Consider the following 18,525-nt stretch of genomic DNA (forward strand, 5'->3'; position numbering starts at 1 on the left):
GGCTGGTGGTGAGGGGAGGTGGGTGTCTGGCCGAGTCCTGTTCCCGGGTTGACACTAGATGGCAATGCCTCCCTCGGAATGCTTCGCCAGAGGCAACTGGTTCGGGGGTCGTTCCTGATGGGGATTAAATCTGGATATTGGTCTTTTTCTGTACAAATTGTTCTGATAACTTCCTTTGGTCAGAAGCTGATGCCTCTTCCCTACAAGAAGTGGAGAACTTCGTGCTCCCTAACTGTTGGGTTAACATACGTCTGAAGACGTAGACATGGCCGAGTTTTCCAGCCGGAGACAGCTGTGCCGCTCGTGGAGCTCCCTCAGGCTCCGCTCTGACGTGGGCACGGTGGCGTTTCTCTGACAGCCCTTGGGTGCTGGGCTTGGGTCTGCAAATGGAAACTTGGCGCGTCCCTGTCCATCCATGACCTTGTGAAGGCAGGACCTCCCGCTCTCCAAATTACATGGACAAAAGTTGTTGTGGAAGGCATCGCTCCTGCTAAATCTGAAATGTGGAAGTATGTGTTGGCAGGGTGGCTCGCTGTGGCACGGTAAGGAGCTTCGTCAGTCCCTGGAAGGTCTGTCGGTGCACGCTGCAGGAACGGCAACTGCCCTTCCCTGAGCTGTGGCCCAGGCCGGTAACTTGGATGTGACCTAGAGTCCGTCTCCAGGTTGATGGCCAGCTTACTGGCATATGAGAGACTTCCCATGGTTGACTGGACTTCGCTGAAGTGCATTTTTCCATTTTTCTGTAATGAGTAATGGCCAAAAATTATTCTTGACTTTTTTATTATTATTATTATTATTAAAGGAAGAAATAAAAACTTTCAGCCTCTGGGCAAAATCAAAGATGCGTTTGGATCTTGACTTGGCATTGAAACAGAAATACAAGTCCTCGAGCAAAACACACAAAAATCTCTACAGAGAATCACACTTTGTAATCATTAATAAAAAAACACAAGCCTTTGAGAAGTTTGCTACTGAAATTTTTATTTTCGTCCAAAATGCTTCTGTGTCATGGCCTCCCCCCCCCCCCCATTAAACAGTTAGACAAACATCTTCAGCGTGTGCCCTGTAGAAACTGTTCCAAAGGTTGGTTACAGCTCAAAAGTGGTCTTGAATTTCCAGTTTGGGTTTATCAAATGTCAACGTGCAGCTCCTGAGCTTTGCTGAGTGTTTGCTCAATTAAAATATTATCTGATATCATACGATGTTTTCCTGGCGTGGGTGTTTGACCAAAACCTGAGCTGTTGTGTACCCTCAGCCCATCGCTCCAGCTCCTTGGGCTGCAAGACAAAGGTGCTTGGGGCCTCCTGCCACCGGCCCTGTCCCCTGTGCTGGTGGCAGAGCCTTGGCACACACCGGACGAGAGGCAGAACCAGTCGCAGGGACCAGCACCCCGGTGACGCTGGAGCCCCTCGCCTCCGCCGGGCACCCCCGTGCCCCCGCACGGGGACAGGGGACTCGCACCTTTTTATTTCGACGGCTGGCTCTGAAAGCGGAGTGGAAACCCCTCGGTGCTGCCAGCCACGGCCGAGCCCGACCAGGCTCCGAACGCACCAGCCCCGGCCTGCTCCGCTCCCCTGCCCCCTCGTTTGTGTTGGCACGGGCCGGCGAACGAAGTCGATTTAATTGGCAGTTGTGTTTGTGGCCAGGGTGTTATGAAAAGGTTTTCTGTCTCCCTGTGTAAGTTACCCTGAATATGTTTTCACTCTTAATATAATATTCACTTCATTATTAGCTGAAAGAGGCTCTTTTCAGAGAGGGTTTTTTTTTTTTTTGCCCTTTCTTCCAAAAATATATTAAACAGCCCCTTCATGCAGCGCTGCGCTGAGGGCCGGGATTGTCTGCCGGAGAGGAAGTGAGAAACCCGACGGTAAATGGGATTTACACAGAAATTCCTTTCTTCCCCAGCACCCCAGCGTGCCGGCGGCACTGGCTGCAGCAGCCCGGCAGTGCCCAGCGCGAGTGGCTGCGGGTGATGGAGGTGGCCATTGCTTACGGGACAATCGGGGGTACTCTCGCTGTCCCCGCACTTGCAAGATGGTCACCAAGGGGGCTTCCCCCCCCCCGCGCCCGGCAGAGCAGAGGCTCCCCAAGGGGCTCCTGGCACCCCAGGCTGGTGTTTCCAGATGCAAACCCATCCGGCAGAGTCGGGGTAGGCCACAGGGAACCCTGCGTGTGCTGCACCAGCTGCTCGGCTCTTGCCGGCGTTCAGCAGTGAAGGTGTTTCCAGCATCTGCAAGGTTTTGGGAGCTTGTTCTCTTTTGGGTGGATTTTGGGGCATCTAATGCAGCTGGACCCCCATGTTGTCATCTTGCTGTGCCGCTGCTCTTCTGGGCTTCGCAAAATCCGTAAGGTTTTGTCTTCAGCTTTGGGAAAAGCCCTGTGAGCTGCAGGAGTGGAGGGCTGCTCCTGGGGATGGCATCACACCCAGAGCATCCAGCCGGGCTCAGCGCTCCTGGTCCTGGGGAAACGGCTCTGCTTCCCTCTTGCCTGAGCTCTCAAACAGTACCCACAACCCTGGAAAGTTCCTTTTTTTTTTGGTGGTTTGACACATTTGGATGGTTTTGCATGGCCACAGCCCCCGAGCTGTGCAGGGGCGTGGGGTGGCAGCGGCCCTGCAGCCCCTGGTGCTCTTGCTGGGGTGTCCTCAGCCTGGCCCAGCCAGGGAGATCCTGTGGCTGGGTCAGGCTAGTTGCCGCCCTTGGGCTCGTGCCGTCCTCGCAGCCCCGGCTCCAGGAGCTGCTGGCTTCTGGGGCAGCCCAAAGGCAGCGGGTCACAGCAGGGCGGGGGGGAAATGACTGGCTGGGCTGGGCAGAAGGGACCCCTGGGCTGGTACTTGCGCTGCTGAGGGGTGCTGGGATCCCTCGGGACCCCGGATCCCTGCTCCATCCCTCGAGGAGCTGCCGTGAAAACCCGGAGGAGCCTGGAGCACATTTTCCTTTTCCCTGAAAGCAGGATAAATACAAATCCCCCCCTCGGCAGGGCAGGCGGCAGCGGGACGCCTTCCTCCTGCTCCGCTGCCACCATTCCTCACCATCCTGCGAAACGCATTAGGGCCGGTGCCATGCGCTGATGAGTATTCAAGACCTGGCCCTAATTGGGAACAATTAGCAGTTGTTTCAGCGAACGTATGTCTGTTTGCTGTGGCTCCCAGGGCTGAGCGCTGTCTGACAGCTGACACGAGCATCCCCATCCGGAGCAGGGACCGTGGCCAAGGGAGCTCCCTATGGCTGATGCAGCTCGCAGTTAAAGATGCTCTTGGGAGGAGTCTAGCTTGTGTAGGACTGAGCATCCCCAACCCCTCAACCGGCCCTGCTCGTCCCTCTCCAGGGTGGTGGCCGTCCCCACTGCAGATGGGAGCAGGTCCCTGCTCCGTGCTTGCTCAGGTCAGGCTATGGAGAGAGGCCACGGAAATGCTGCTGGAGCTGGACCCGGCTGATGCCACGCCGGAGCCTTGGCACCTCTCCTCCCCTCCGAGTTCCCGTCACGGCTCTGCCGGGCAGGAGTTTAAGCCGCGCAAGATGCTGCTCTGGGTCAACCAGATGCTGAGGACCTTAGATCGGGGTAGAAGGGTGGGAGAGCGTGCGTTGGGCAGTAGGAAACTCATACCCTGGTCGTCGAACTGTGCCATGGTCTGTGGGGCCGCCCCCCAGCCCAGCTCCCCGAATGACTGGGGTTCTGGTCCCCTGCCACAGAGCGGGGCTCCCTCATTGTCCCCGGCACCAGCTGGGAAGTGGGAGCTCTCTGATGTTCCCTGACTTCTTTTTTCCAGCTTTTGGGAACAGGTAAATCAGATTTGAGCTGTTTTTCCAGGGTCTTACAAGTCTGTCCCCCCCTTCCCATGCACACCTCGTGTCCAGTGTACCCCAGTGTCTCCCCTGCCTCTCCACCAGTAAGGAGCATCCTCTTGCATAAAGCCAGACAGGAACTGTGTCTGGCAGACCAGGGGGATCCAGAGAAGGTAGGAGGGAAGGATGTGGAGGGATGTGGGCAAAAGGAGACTCCAAATTTGCTTTAAAATAGGACTGAAAGCTGAGGGTGGGATCCTGACCCAGCTGGGGAATGAGAAGTGCTGGGTGTGCTGCCCAGCGTGGTGGGAAAGGGCGATTCAAGCTCTGCTCCTCGCAGCGAGGCTGGAGGGGAGAGATGCTGGTGCTTCCCCGGCCTCTCGCGCACCGGGGATGCTGCGTGCTGGTGGGGCCGGCCCCGACCGTGGAGGTCAGCGAGGCTGGAGCCGATGTACCTACGTAGGACCTGGGCTTGGAGCCACACAGGGAAGGATGGATGGGGAAACCACAGGGGCTTCACCAGCAGCACCGAGCCTTCGTTCCTCAGTGCTCTCACCCCTGGAGCTCTGGCTGCTCCATGAAAGCTTCGGTGGGCCCCAAAACCGGCTCTCCACAGCTTGGGGGCTCGGGGTCCTGCCGGGGGGGCTGCAGCACAGGGGTAGTGGGTGTCCCGGCTGGGGTGGGACACCAAAGGTGCCAGGAGCTGGGCACCCCGTGGTCTGTGAGATGAAGGGGCTGAGGAGGAGGAAGGTGGCCCAGCTGCCGGGGACTGGCCTGGTTTTCCATGGCCTCACATTTTCCTTTTTTTTTTGCAGTGAGGGCGGAAAATGCAGCAGCCAAGAGGGGAGAGAGGGCGGGAGGGGAGGCGAGCAGGGCCGGCGGGAAGGATTTGCTTTGCCAGGGCGTTTGGGACGTTACTTCCCACCAGGACAGAGTACGTGCTCTGCCGGACAGTGGAGGGGGAACGTGGCCGTGGCCCACACCAAACCCCCACGGCTTTGGGGAGCGTCCCCTGCCAGGGTGGCTCAGGACGGGGGTTTGGTGGGAGGCAGGGCAGCACCACAGGCAGAGCGCTGCCTTGCCTGCCCGGCTCCCACAGGATGGGCTGGCAGCCCCACGGGGTTCGCGTGGGCTGGGGATGTTCGGAGGGGGCTGGGGGACCTGCCAGGCCAGGGAGCACGGGACGGGGCTCAGGTTTGCTGCTGCGCTGCAGGTCCCTGCTGTGCATCTCAGCGAGGACAAGGAGGGGCAGCCGCCCTTTTGCCACCCGAGACCATCTGTCTTTTGTCATGCAGACATCCAAAAATCCTTCTTGGGCATGTCACTGCTGCTCCTGGGGGGGTTGCAGCAAACCTGGTTTTATGAGGAGCCACGAGCTGGTTGCAGAGTGGCTTGAACCCATTGGAGAGGGCAGCCGGCTTCTGCCCCCGGCACTGATGGCACAATTTGCCTGGTGCGATGGGATGTGGCGTTCCCTCCAGCTGCGTACATGGAAGCATGTTCATTTTCCAGTCCTGGATTTTGGAAGTACCGAAGGCTGACAGGGCCTGCCGGCTCTGCCTGCCATCACCAGCTCCCCACCCTTGGTTGTTTGCTGGTTGGGCAGGGCAAAAGGATTAGGGATGGAAAGGGAAAAAGGTAATTCAGGGGTACCCCAGGACAAGGCAGGGGGCAGGACCACGCAGGTTGAACATCAGGGGTAGAGACTCAGCTCAGTTTTCGTCCTCTGCAAATACTTAGATGGAGTCCTCTTGCCATGATCTTTCAGCAGTGCAAGGGATTGCTCTGTCTTTAACCCTTTCATTCTTTCCCCTCCTCTCCTGTCCCGTCCCCTCAGCCATCTCCATCTCTCCCCTCCTGTGGAGCTGGGTCCTGGCCGGGCAGCGGCTCTCCTGCCTTCACTGTGTCCAGCAGAAGCGAGCATTTCACACCAGGCTGGGGAGGTCCACCAGCACCCAGGGGGGTGGTCTGGCACCGCTCTGGGACGAGATGTCCTCTCCAGATGTTGACCTCCCCAGTAACAACGAGCAAGCCTTTGCCCTTCCCCATCTCCAGCGCCCCGGCACGTGCCCGGAGGGTTGGTGCCATTTGCAGGGGCAGGAGAGGGTCCGGCTGGGGACGAGGACAGAGCAGTGCTGTCCCTCAGCCCACCCCAGCACTGCCCGGGGGGGGGTGTGTGACCCACCTCACAGACTTGGTGACACATCAGAAAAAGCACCTTTTCTTAACCCAGGACTCATGCCCGGTGGCAGGCGTTGCCAGCTGGGGCGAGAGCCTTTGCTGCGGTCGCCTGACCTTTAAAGAAAGGTGGTAGGAGAGATGGAGGGAGCAGAAATCCCTGAAAGATTATTTGTTTCTCACAAACTATATTTATGCACCATCGGCAAAACCCAGAAGTGCTGAGTTGGGCTAAATAAATATGGGAGCTTTGTGTTTTTTTCCCCCAGAGGAGAACAGGATTAGTAAGTGAAGGGTAAATAGTATTTTTGTTTGACATACCTGAGGGTTTCCATTCCAAGTTGCCGTCCTGAGCTCTCGATGCCGTGATGCCAATGATGGACCTAAAGCAGCACTGCCCCATCTTGTGAAAATATGTCTTGGAAAAGAAGAGGAAGCAGCTGGCTTACCCACCATGGTGCTGCTTGGTTTTGGTTAAACTTTGCATTCTTGAGTCTTTTCATAAAAGTCTGCGAATCAGGATGTTTTTAAGCGGGAAGTAGGACCCGCTGGTGCCACTCCAGTAGCAAAGTCCATCCCCGTTAGGACGCGCAGCCCCGGGCTCCCTGCCTGCCTGTAGCCATCAGGGCTGCCCTGGAGGGACGGGTGCCCAGGCGGCCGTGGAGGTCGGGTGGTCCTTGGCTGGTCCGAGCGGGGCTGCAGGGGATGGCGAGGAGGTCACCTCGCTGTCTGGAACATGCTTGGGTCATCTTGGGTTTAATTCTTTGCTGTTTTGGATTCCCTGTGCCTGAACCTCGTCTCCCCCAGGGGTCGGGTCTGGACTTCCCGGTGGAGTGTTTGTGGGTGGGGAGTGGGGCTGCAGGCAGGTGCCAGGCAGGCGAGGGGCGTTTGGTGGTCACTCACAGGTGTAAGAGCCCTTCTGACCGTCCGAGCAGGATGAGGAGCAGAGTGACCCATGAGGAAACACCCATTTGGATGTGAAGTCCAAAGCCTGAGGTAGTGGGAGGCAACGGGGCAGAAGGGCTTCGGGTTCATCTTGAGTAGAGCAGAAAATCTGTTGCCCCAAAGTCATCAAAATTCGGTGTCCCTCGAGCTGGCTCTGCCAGGACGTCAGTGTCTGTCCCGCGTAGAAATAAGGCACCAGAGTAATTCAGGTCCTTATTGCAGCAGCTCATCTGCAGTAACTTTTCTCCAGAGAGGGCCAAGTGGAGGTTGCAATGGAAATTGTTGCACAACGGTGGCACCGTGGTAAGAAGATAGAGATATGGCTGAAGAACTTCCCCCTGGAGCTGCTCCTCTGGCCAGGTTAGAGATGATGGTCTCATAGCATGCTTCACATGGAGAGGAGAGGATGAGGGAGGTAGTCAGGAAGGAACCAGGTCAGGGAGGAGGAGGATGGTACCAGATGGTTTGCAAAGAGCAACAAGTGACCCAACCTTGGGTAAGAACCATCAGAAAGAGGATTGTCACCTGAACATGGACTGATTGGGGCCTGGAAAGAGAAGAAATACAATATGGCATTTCCCAGTGCTGATGAACTCTGTCCAGTAACAGGGAAGAGGAAAGTGAGATCTCAGGTGTGTGCAAATACTCAACCAGAGTTTGCAAAGACAGGAGAGCTTCAGTCTGGGCTGCTCCTGCCTGCTCACTACTCTTGGTCCAAACCTTGCTGAAGAAGTTGAATCCAACCCAACCCAAAAGCACTGGAAGTGCTGAAATTCTTCCTGGACCACCCTGATGAGTCCACGAAGCTTGGAGGAAGGTGTCTACATCCAGCTACCACAACTGAGCTGAACTTTGCAACAAGCACAAGGAGGACTATGATCACAGCACCGCCAGCACTGCCGGCACACGCACACGGGGCTGGCGGGAGGTCACCTGTTGGGGCACCCAGGGGAGGTTGCAGGGTGACAGTGCCTTGAGGTTGCACTGGAGACCTTTGGTTTGACTTAGCAACTGGAAGGGCAGCCTGGACCATTCATATTAAGTTAAAGCTATCTCCAGCAAGTTCCAGTCTTCGCAGCCATCTCTGCTCCTGGGACAGCATGGTGTGGGCTTGGGCTTGGTTCTGTAGGGGTGCTCCTGCTTCCCGGGGGGTGCTTTGACTGTGCCCCAACCAAGGCACAGCCCCACCATTCTGCCCGTGAGCCCACACCAGCTTGAACCAGTGCAGATGTGCTCGATGTTGTTGGCCCCTGGCACCGTTCAGAGGTGGCAAAGCAACACAGGAGCCGTGCACTAGCGCGGGCTGGGGACGCAGGAGCTTTCTGCTAGGCCATGAGCATGTGCAGCCTTGGCAGTGGAAGGGATTGAGGGTGCTCCCATGCTTTCCAAATTGCCTGGGAGAAGGTTTCTGCTCCAGCCAAGGAGTGGTGCTGGTGGCCAGGGTCCGTGCCCAGCATGGCAGGCCCCTTATCAGGCGCTTGCAGCGGCCCCGGGGCTGTGGAACTGCCTCCTGGATTGCATTTGCTGGGATTTCAGCTGCTCCGTGGAGAGACACGAGGCTCTTGGCGCAGATCCGGGGAGCATGGACATCCCAGGGGGCTCAACCACCGTGGGACATCCCGGGACCCCCCTACCCCCTCCCGGGTTGCTCCCAGTGCCGGTGCTGCAGGGCTGAGCCCCAGCCCACGTCCTGCCTGGCTCCAGGCTGCCCCGCGGTTCTCCCCTTCTCCACTGGATCGTATTTATTTATTTATACGGTGAATGTAATAAAACTCCAGCAGGAAACGGAGGCGATTCCCTGCCATTCCCCACAAGCCGGCCCTGGGCCGGGGCGAACAAGGAGGCGCATTGTGCAGCGCAGACCTGCCTGCCAGCGCCGAGCCGTGCGCGGGGCCGAGGGGCGAAGAAAGGGCCGTGTGTGTCTGCGCCTGCACCGGGACCCAGCGCCGACACCCGCCTGCTGGCAGCGGGCGGCTCGGCGGCACCGCAGGATGGTGCTGGAGAAGAAGCTTCATTTGGGGGAGAAATTGGGGCGGGGGATGAAAGGGCTTCTGTGCTGGCTTGGGCTGTCACCTCAGAGACGGCTCCCAGCACAAGGCACCTCCTCTGCCCACCCTTGCCCTGCCAGGAAACAGGGGGTGGGTGCTGGAGGTCAGCCGGGGGGCAGGCGGTCACCCCATGGCCCAGCCTGGTGGCTGTATGACCTGGTCTTCCCAGGGCAAAGCCAGCTGGGAGGGAGCTCCACAGCAGCTGCCACAAACTGCAGATGCTAACATCAGTAGGGTTCAGAGTGAACACCAGCTGCCAAGGCTCACCTGGGTCCTCTCCTCCCCCCCAGAGGGGGGTGAGGTGGCTGAGGGCAGGACATGGCTCAGTCCAGCTCCCCCTTTGATGCGGGGGGTGGGTGGGGTGGTGTCCCCATGGCCAGCAACGTGTGTGCCAGCCCCCCCGAGGGCTGTAAGCAGCCTGTTGTGCTGCCAGCTGCATTGCCAGCCACATTCACCAGCTAAAATACGGGGGGGAGGGGACATGGGACAGGGGACGATGACACACGACACACGACGGACTGCCCAATGTCCCCTCTAGCCAGCTCCCCACTGTGCTCCCAGGTGCCCTCCTGCCCCATCCCCTGAGGCCCACGGCAGCACGTGGTCCCCATCCCTGTGCCGGTCCCTCGGGCTCCCAGGGCTCCTGGGGGATGGGACATGCCCTGCTCCACGTGTCTCCTGCCTGCTTCATGGCAACGCTGCGTTAATGGGGGTGTCACGGCCCGGGGACCCTGTGGCCACAGCTGGGCAGGTGGCTGGCCAGCAGCAGGACTGTCCCACCATGCCACCCCCGGTTTGTGGTGGCACAGGGTGCCCATGGCCCCCCAGCTGCGAGTGATGGGGCAGCCAGGTTGCAGTGAGCATCCCTGGGGAATTCGTGTCACGCTGTGTCCCTGAGCCCTGACCACCACGTCCTTGTGCCATGGTCCGGGGCTGTCATCGCCAACACACGCAGGTGACCGGGGAGCTCAGGACGTGGCGTCGCCCAGGGATGCTGCCATCACCCAGCTGCGTGCCGCTGCCTTGGGATGGCTGGGGGACCCTGCTGGGCGGGTGGGGGCCCCAGGGGTGACGATGGGATGGCGGGCGAGGGGGGGGGCTTTGAGCACAGCATCCCCCGCACTGCGGCCCCATCACCTCACCCTCGCGCCTGCAGCACCTTCCGCTGCCCGCAGCCGCATGGTTGCCTGTTCAGGCAGGGAAGGCAGACACAGGCAGCGGCTCCTCGAGTTACCGAAACCGCACACCCAGGGGAAAGGGGGTAAAAAAACCCTCCTGGCTCCTGCAGGAAATGTCTCTGCAGCCCCCTCGGTGGTGGTGCGGCGGCGCGGGCACTGCTGCCCGAGAGCGGGCAGGTTGTGCCGGGGCAGCCGGGCAGGCAGGGATGTCGTCCCACTGCCCTGGGGGGCACCGGCACCTTTGGGAAAGGCTTCCTTCCTGGGGATGGGGGAATCGGGTCGGGCCCTGGCCTGGATAGGAGGACAGGGTGGGGGGGTCTGCGGCCCCTCGGGGACCCTACAGAGCCTTTGGCAGGGCTGGGGGGGTGTGCCAGCCCGTGCTGTGCCAGCCGGGACACTGGGAGCACCGATGGCAGCAGGGTGAGAGAAGGAGGGGACTGTCCTGTCCTTCAGGGGACACACGCCAGGGTCCGGGGTCTCAGCACCAAGTGATGGGGTGTCAGCACCTGGCTGGGGACCAGCAGGACCCCCCCAGGATGTGGGGCTGGGGTGATCTGCGCTCCCTGCCTTGCCTGATGCCACTAGCGCTGCTGTGCCCACGGTGCCCTTCCAGGAGTGGGTTGCCAGCCCAGTGGCACATGCTGCAGAGCCCCACGGAGTCACCAAAATAGCTGCAGTTGGGCGTACAGCGAGTGGGGCGGGTAGTTCTCCCCCACCAGGGTTCTTACTGCTATAATTAATGCCGGAATCAGGGAAGAAATGGCTTTTCCCTTCCGTTGGCACTGGCAGGGGCTGGGCAGGATCCGTGCAGCACGTTCACCCATCTCCTTCCGCCTATGTCAGGTTCCTCCATCAGTTTGTTTGGGCACTGTCCCCCACAATCCCCATCTTCCCACCCCGCTGCCGCAGCGGGGAGCCTGGCAGGTTGCTCACGGAGGCTCTGGGGCACAGAGCACCACATGTCCCATGGCGTGCACGGTCTGGTGCACACGCGTGTGCATCTGCATCACACGGGGCCATGCCCGGGGGTAGGAAGGGTTCAGGCTCGAGGCTCGCTCCTGCTGGTGCACGGGAGGGTGTCCCCAGGGAGCCGGTGGCCAGGGCAGGGGGCAGCCGCCCCTCCGGCCGGGTGGGTGCCAGCCTGAGGCCCCACGGGTGCCCGGCGTGGGGTGCTCCCAGGATGGATCCCCCACCTGCTCGCCAGCCCATCGGGCCCCAGCACCGGCATCCCTTTGAAATCGAAGCCGCTGGCTTTTCACACCAGCTATTCCTGTGAAATTCTTCAGGAAGGGAAAATTACCCCCCCCCGGATCCCTGCGGGGCTGTGCCATCGCCCTTCCCCCGGGCTGGCAGGGACAGCACCGGGTGCCGTGGAGCCCGGGCTCACGCCTGGGCACGGCCTGTGCTCTGTCCTTGCTATTTGGGTTTTCCCTCCCTGCCCCAGCCCCTGCCTGCGAACCTGGCGCTGGGGGAGCTGGGACCACCGAGGGTCCGCGGGCTCAGCCGGGCAAAGCCTGCAGGAGGGGCTGGGGCGAGGGCAGCACAGCCGGCACCTCGGCGGGACAGCACCCATGGTCGCCTCCGCAGCTCCACCACCCCCTCCCCAAATCCATTGCCCCCCCCCCCATCCCCTGCCCTTTTGCCCTCTCCCCACCTCCATCACCTCCTCCTCGGATCCATCACCCGCTGCCCAGCTCCATCACCCCATCCCTGGCTCCATTGCCCCCCCTCCCCACCTCCATTGCCCCCTCCCCTGCTCCATTGTTCCCCCCTCTGCTCCATCACCCCCCGCCCAGCTGCATCGCCCCCTCCCTGGCTCCCTGCGGGGCCGTCTCCGTGGCTGGTGCCAAGGGGGATCCCCAAACCCTGCGACCCAGGGAGGACCCATCGGTGGCTGGACACGAGGGGCACGGCCGCAGCCTCCCTTTACCCTGGAGCGGCAGCAGGGGATTTTTTTTCTCCACCCGTGGCCCTTCCTGCTTTCCTCCCCGCTCCCCTCGCTGAGGCTCTTGCACAGGTTTGCAAGCGCTGTTGACGGGAAGAAAGGAAATGGGGCAAAGCTGCTGCCAGGAACCACAGGCTCCCGGGCTCCTGCGATACGGCCCCGCTCCGCCGGCCTGGCCGCTTCCCGGGCAGGATTTCTGTGCAGCCTCTGTGAGCCCTTTCTTCCAGCTATTGATATTGGATTCCCAGCCCAGGGCCGCTTCCAAAGCCGTAAATCTGCTGGGTTGCTCTACCTGGTGTTCTTGTTTTCACTGCGAGGCTTCCAGACCTGCTGGAGATCTGGGCTTCTGTAGATGGCCATGATGTCCCCATCCCGGTGGCGAGCATCGTGCTGTCCCCGCCCCGGCTGCCCCAGCGTACCCCAGGGGTGCGGGCGTGGGCGGGCAGGTCGCTCCCCAGCAGGCACAGGCAGTGGTGCAATGAAAGGGCACGACTTGGCCGAAGGATGGGATGCTGGTGGCACCCCTGGAACCCCCCCCTGGCCCACCACGGTGGGTGGGGTGAAGCTCCGGGAAGGGTTCCACGGGTCCTTTGCTGTCCCCACTGCAGGTCCCTGAGGCTTGGGCAGGGCTTGGGCATCCCATGGAGCACCAAGGAGGGTGTTGGGGGGGGCGGGGAGGAGCACCCCAGGGTCCCACCCCAGGGCATGGGGCGGAGGTGAGGGGCAGCCGCTCCTCTACATTCAAAGGAGCCCCTTGACTCTGAAAATCCACGTGTTGCTCTTGGCTGGGCTGCGGCACCTCCTGCCAAGAGAAACAGTTTTACATATTAAAGCAAAATTAAATTAAAAGACATTTATTTGTGCGTTTGCCCCCCCCCCCCCCGTTAACCCTTCGCAGCCCAGGGGGCAGGGTTGGGAGGTAGGAGGGCACCCGTGGGGGTGAGCCCAGACGGTGGAGCCAGCACCCCGGGGTCCCATCCAGCCCCTGCCGGGCAGCCAGAGCTGGTTCTGAGCCGTTTGGGTGTTTCCAGGAGATGTCCCCAAGGTTTCCTTAGCAAGCAGCTCCCTAAGGGAGCTCTTTGGTGGCCGGAGCTGGGCTTCAGGGTGCCCCAGAGCGGCGGCAGTGCCACCCTTGGGTCCCGCACCCCACGCCAGACACACACCCTGGGGCTGGGGGGGGGGGCGTGGATGGGATGAGGGACCCCAGGGACATGTCCCGCGGGTGCCACCTCCATCCCAGCCACAGCTGTGGCTGCCAGCTCACCCATGGGTGACGATTTGCCCCCAAACCTGCACCGCACTGCAAAATACCCCAAACCCACCCATTTCTTAGAGGACACCCGGAGGAGCGTGGCCTTAACCCAGGCGCGAAGCCCCCTGAAGCTGCTCCGTGTCACCCGGACACGTGGGATAGTGCTTTCTGGGACACCCCCCCCTGCCCCGGAGCTGGTGGCCGAGGGGACAAAGCCCCACTCCAGCACCCCAAATAACCCCAAACAACCCTTTTTCCCAGGGCCCCGAAGCTGGGCGAGCAATCGCCTGTGCTAGAGGGAAATTCCAGGGCAACAGCTTATCTCCCGCACCGTTACAATAACCGATAAGCGGCTCCCATGGAATTTCCTTATAGCACCGAATCGGGGATGTTTAAATAATGTATGGCCGGGGTGTCAGTATGCGGCTGGCGATTAGGAGCCGCGTTGACAGGTTGTTATGTTGTTACTAAAGAAATCACAGGGCTGCGGGAATGCCTGGGAACAGCGCGGCGCCCGGACCCCAGGCGCCAGCCGTGCCCGCACCCGCCGCCAGCACGGACAGGCACCGGGTGCCGGATGCACCCCAGGCGCCCTGCCCAAATGACCCCCCCACCACCCCGGTACAGCTGAGCAGCTGGTGTGTGGGTGTGTGTGTGTGTCCCCCCGTCACAAATGGGTGCTGGGGATGGCACTGAGCACCCTGAGCCAGGACCCCAGGGCCGAACGTGAGATCGGCAGCTCCCGGACATGGGGGCAGCTGGTGGCATCCCCTGACGGTGGCACGGAGAGCAAAGCCCGTCCCCGGGATGCTGCCGCCCTCAGCACGTTCCTAACGGTGGCCCGAGCACCCTTGGCTCCTCCAGCCGGCACGGGTGATCTGTCACCCCGTGAGTGGGACACCGGATTTCGGGGGCTGGCAGCCCCAGCTCGGCCACGCTGACTTGTGACACCACCCGGGAGCTGCCCTGGCCTCGCGCATCACCAGCGCCGAGTGGCACTGCCGTGCCTGGGGCACGGGGCACGCCGCCCTGCCGCCAGCCCTGGGTGACACCCGGGGACGGAGGGTGCTGGGCAGGGTTACAGCTCTCCCATCCGTGGGTGCCGGGGCTGAGCCATCTTCCACAGTGCCGCCACGGCCCCCGCACCCCACGGCGCAGGCACCCTCCTCTCTGCTCCGTGCGGAGCGTGGGTGCACCGCGGCCGATGTGAGTTTCCCAGTTCTCAGCAGCGGGACCAAACTGGCACTTTCTGTCCCCAAGCTGAGGCACGTCACCCTGCCAGCCTGCGGGGAAGGGGGTTCCAAGGGCTGTCCCCACCCGCCGGGACAGCGCCAGCCCGGGGCTCCTGTGTGTCAGTGAGCCCTGGTGTGCGCACCCCATGGCCGCCTGTGCCCCCTGCGCCGCTGCCAGGGCGTGCACAGCCGCTCACCCTGAAACGCCGCCACGCTGCAGGCGCCCCGGGTGCAGGTTCGGGCCCCAGCAGGACCCCGGTGGGTTTGGGGCACCGGCGGGGCCACACGTGTTCCTGTGCCCGGGTGTCGGGAGGCCGGAGGGTGCGCGCACACACACGTGTGCCAGTGCACACGGCCGGTCCCACGGGTGTGCGGGGCCACAGGGCGTGCTGCGCCTGGCTGGGGGGGGGGGGGTGCGTGTGCAGGTGCACGTGTGCGTGTGTGTGCACGTGGGCACGTGTTTGTGTGTTTGCGTGTGCCCACGGGGCGTGTGCCAGCAGGCTGGGTGTGCGGGTGGGGTGTGGGTGTGGATGAGGGGGCACGGGGGGGGGGGGTCAGGGCAGGGGGGGGGGGGCGGGAGGTCGCCCCGCGGGGGCTGTGTTGGGGTGCTCACCCGTGGGTGCCCACGCCTGGGGCGGGGGGGGGGGAGCCCCTTGCGAGGGGCGTGGGGGTGTGACGCCGGCGCTGCGGTCCCGCTGTGGCTGCGGGTCCCGGCCCCGGCCTCGGCACGGGTGCTGGTCCCGGCGCGGGTCCGCGTTCCGGGTGCAGCTGCGGGCTCCGCCGCCGGTTCCGGGTCCCGGTGCCGGGGACCGGTTCCGCTCCGCGGGTCCCGCCACCGCCCCGCCCCGCCCCCGCGAGGCGTGTTCCGCCCCCCCCGCCCCGAGGGGCGTGTCCCGTCCCGGCCCCGCCCCGGGGGCGTCTCGCGCTGCGGGGCGTGGCGGGGCCGTCCCGGCCGGCGGGCGCTGCCGGGGCTGAGGGGCGCGGGGCGGCGCGGGGCGCTCGGCGGGGCCGCCGCCGCATGGCGCGCGGGGCGGCGCGGGCCGGGGCCGGGGCCGCGGGCGGGGGGAGCAGCCCCGGCGCGGCGCCGCCACCGCCGCAGGAGCGGCAGCCGCGGCAGCGGCAGCGAGCGGCCGTCCCGGGGGCGCGGGGGCGGCGGGGCCGGGCGATGGCGGCGCTGTAGCCGCGGGGCCGGGGCCGGAGCCGGGCGATGGCGGCGCTGCGGCTGCGGCTGGCCCTGTCGGTGCTGTGGCAGCTGGCGGCGGCCGGGCGCGGGCTGGAGCTGGGGGGGCTGGAGGGGCCGCGGGGGCGGGCGGCGCGGTGCCAGCCCGTGGACATCCCCATGTGCCGGGGCATCGGGTACAACCTGACCCGCATGCCCAACCTGCTGGGCCACGAGAGCCAGCGCGAGGCCGCCCTGAAGCTGCACGAGTTCGCGCCGCTGGTGGAGTACGGCTGCCACGTCCACCTGCGCTTCTTCCTCTGCTCCCTCTACGCGCCCATGTGCACCGACCAGGTGAGCGCCAGCATCCCCGCCTGCCGCCCCATGTGCGAGCAGGCCCGCCACAAGTGCGTCCCCATCATGGAGCAGTTCAATTTCGGCTGGCCCGAGTCGCTCGACTGCGGCAAGCTGCCCACCAAGAACGACCCCAACGCCCTCTGCATGGAGGCCCCCGAGAACGCCTCGGCCGCCGAGCCCCACAAGGGCCAGGGCATGCTGCCCGTGGCCCCCCGGCCCTGGCCGCCGGGCACCGCCGAGGGCCGGGGACCCAACGCCCTGGGGGCCTGCGACAACCCCGAGAAGTTCCAGTACGTGGAGAAGAGCCTCTCCTGCGCGCCCAGGTGCTCCCCCGGGGTGGACGTCTACTGGTCCCGGGAGGACAAGGACTTCGCCTTCATCTGGATGGCCGTCTGGTCCACCCTCTGCTTCGTCTCCACCGCCTTCACCGTCCTCACCTTCCTGCTCGACCCCCACCGCTTCCAGTACCCCGAGAGGCCCATCATCTTCCTCTCCATGTGCTACAACGTCTACTCCGTGGCCTTCATCATCCGCTCGGTGGCAGGGGCCGAGAACATCGCCTGCGACCGGGAGAACGGCGAGCTCTACATCATCCAGGAGGGGCTGGAGAGCACGGGCTGCACCATCGTCTTCCTCATCCTCTACTACTTCGGCATGGCCAGCTCGCTCTGGTGGGTCGTCCTCACCCTCACCTGGTTCCTGGCTGCCGGGAAGAAGTGGGGACACGAGGCCATCGAGGCCCACAGCAGCTACTTCCACATGGCTGCCTGGGGCATCCCGGCCATGAAGACCATCATCATCCTCACCATGCGGAAGGTGGCGGGGGACGAGCTCACGGGGCTGTGCTACGTGGGGAGCATGGACGTCAGCGCCCTGACGGGCTTTGTCCTCATCCCCCTCTCTTGCTACCTGGTCATCGGCACCTCCTTCATCCTCACGGGCTTCGTCGCCCTCTTCCACATCCGGAAGATCATGAAAACGGGCGGCACCAACACGGAGAAGCTGGAGAAGCTGATGGTGAAGATCGGGGTCTTCTCTATCCTCTACACCGTCCCGGCCACCTGCGTCATCGTCTGCTACTTCTACGAGCGGCTGAACGTGGATTACTGGAACCTCAGGGCCCTGGAGCGCGGCTGCCTGCACCTCCCCGGCCGACGCGCCGCCAACTGCTCCCTGGAGGCCTCGGTGCCCACCGTGGCCGTCTTTATGCTAAAGATTTTCATGTCGCTGGTGGTGGGCATCACCAGCGGGGTGTGGGTGTGGAGCTCCAAGACGCTGCAGACCTGGCAGAGCCTGTGCAACAGAAAGCTGGGCGTGAGGACGAGGGGCAAGCCCTGCAGCGGGGTGAGCTGCGGCGGGGTGCACTGCCACTACAAAGCCCCCACGGTCATGCTGCACATGACCAAGACGGACCCTTATCTGGACAACCCGACGCACGTCTAGAGCGGGGACTGCCCCCTCCCCGGGGATGGCGCGCCGGGGGGAAGCCGGCCTCACGGGTAAGGGGTGAGGGGATGCCGCTGGGGGCCAGGGCAGAGGCTGAGCGGCGGCGGGAGGGGGGGGGGACGCACACTGGCTTGGGGTGGCGAGGCCCGTGGGACACCCCCCACCCCCCCCCTGCCCCGGCACCGCTCGACCCTGACAAGTAGCTGCTTTTTCCTAGAGGTTGTTTTGTTGTTGTTGCCAGATCCAGTGACTCTTCTAACGCTTTCTTTGGGGGGGGCGGCGGGGACGGGGCAGGGAGGGGAATAATCCAGTCCGTGTTTATTTAATTCTGTAATTTATTTTAGATTTTTTTTTTTTTTTAATCATTAGCCGCGAGGAATGGAAAAAACAATAAACCCTGGATGTGTTATTTCAACCGAGCCTGGTGCTGTTTGGAGGAATTCGAGGGGGTCAAGAACAGCCCCATGGGAGCCCCCCCAGCTCAGCAGGTCGGGGACGCAGTCCCCATGGAGGGTGTGTGCCGGGCCCGGGGGGCTCTTGTGCCGCTGGAAGGAGGGGGAGCGTGTCGTGCCGGGGTGCCGCCGGCTGCGGCAGGAGGGTGGTACCGGGGGGGGGCTCCCCCTGCCCAGCTCCCCCCGTGGCTTCCCAGGGGCCGGGTCTGGCGCCCGCTGCCTCCTGGCCGAGGAGGAGGATTTTCCTGCGCTGTCACACTAACAACTCATCTTTTCCACTCCAAGCTCTGTAGGCGATTTGTGTTGGTGCCGTTGCCTGCCGGAGCCTCGGTGCCAGGCGAGGGGGCTCAGCGCTCCGGCAGGCCAGGAGCCGGGGTGATGGGCTGGGGGCACGGGACCCTGGGCAGGAGAGGGCTCAGCTTTGATGTCCCACGCAGGAGCCTGAGGTGCGGGTAATGGAAACTTCTGGGCAGCTTTATTTATCCCCCGCTCCAGTTACCATCCCGGCTCGCCTTCCCCATTGTCCGGAGGGAAATTCAAGCCTCAGC

At 62.9% G+C, this 18,525-nt stretch overlaps 1 protein-coding gene across 1 annotated transcript; it reads left to right on the forward strand.

Annotated features, from left to right (window-relative positions):
* The first annotated feature begins 15,615 nt into the window (after window positions 1–15,615).
* Window positions 15,616–17,940, forward strand: FZD9 (frizzled class receptor 9). Its single transcript, XM_010309804.2, has one exon. It carries the CDS (start codon window positions 15,771–15,773, stop codon window positions 17,520–17,522), a length of 1,752 nt encoding a protein of 583 aa, XP_010308106.2. The 5' UTR covers window positions 15,616–15,770; the 3' UTR covers window positions 17,523–17,940.
* The last annotated feature ends 585 nt before the right edge of the window (window positions 17,941–18,525 follow it).

This window comes from Balearica regulorum, chromosome 19 (genome assembly GCF_011004875.1).
Source record: "Balearica regulorum gibbericeps isolate bBalReg1 chromosome 19, bBalReg1.pri, whole genome shotgun sequence".
In the NCBI taxonomy this organism is placed as follows: Eukaryota; Metazoa; Chordata; class Aves; order Gruiformes; family Gruidae; genus Balearica; species Balearica regulorum.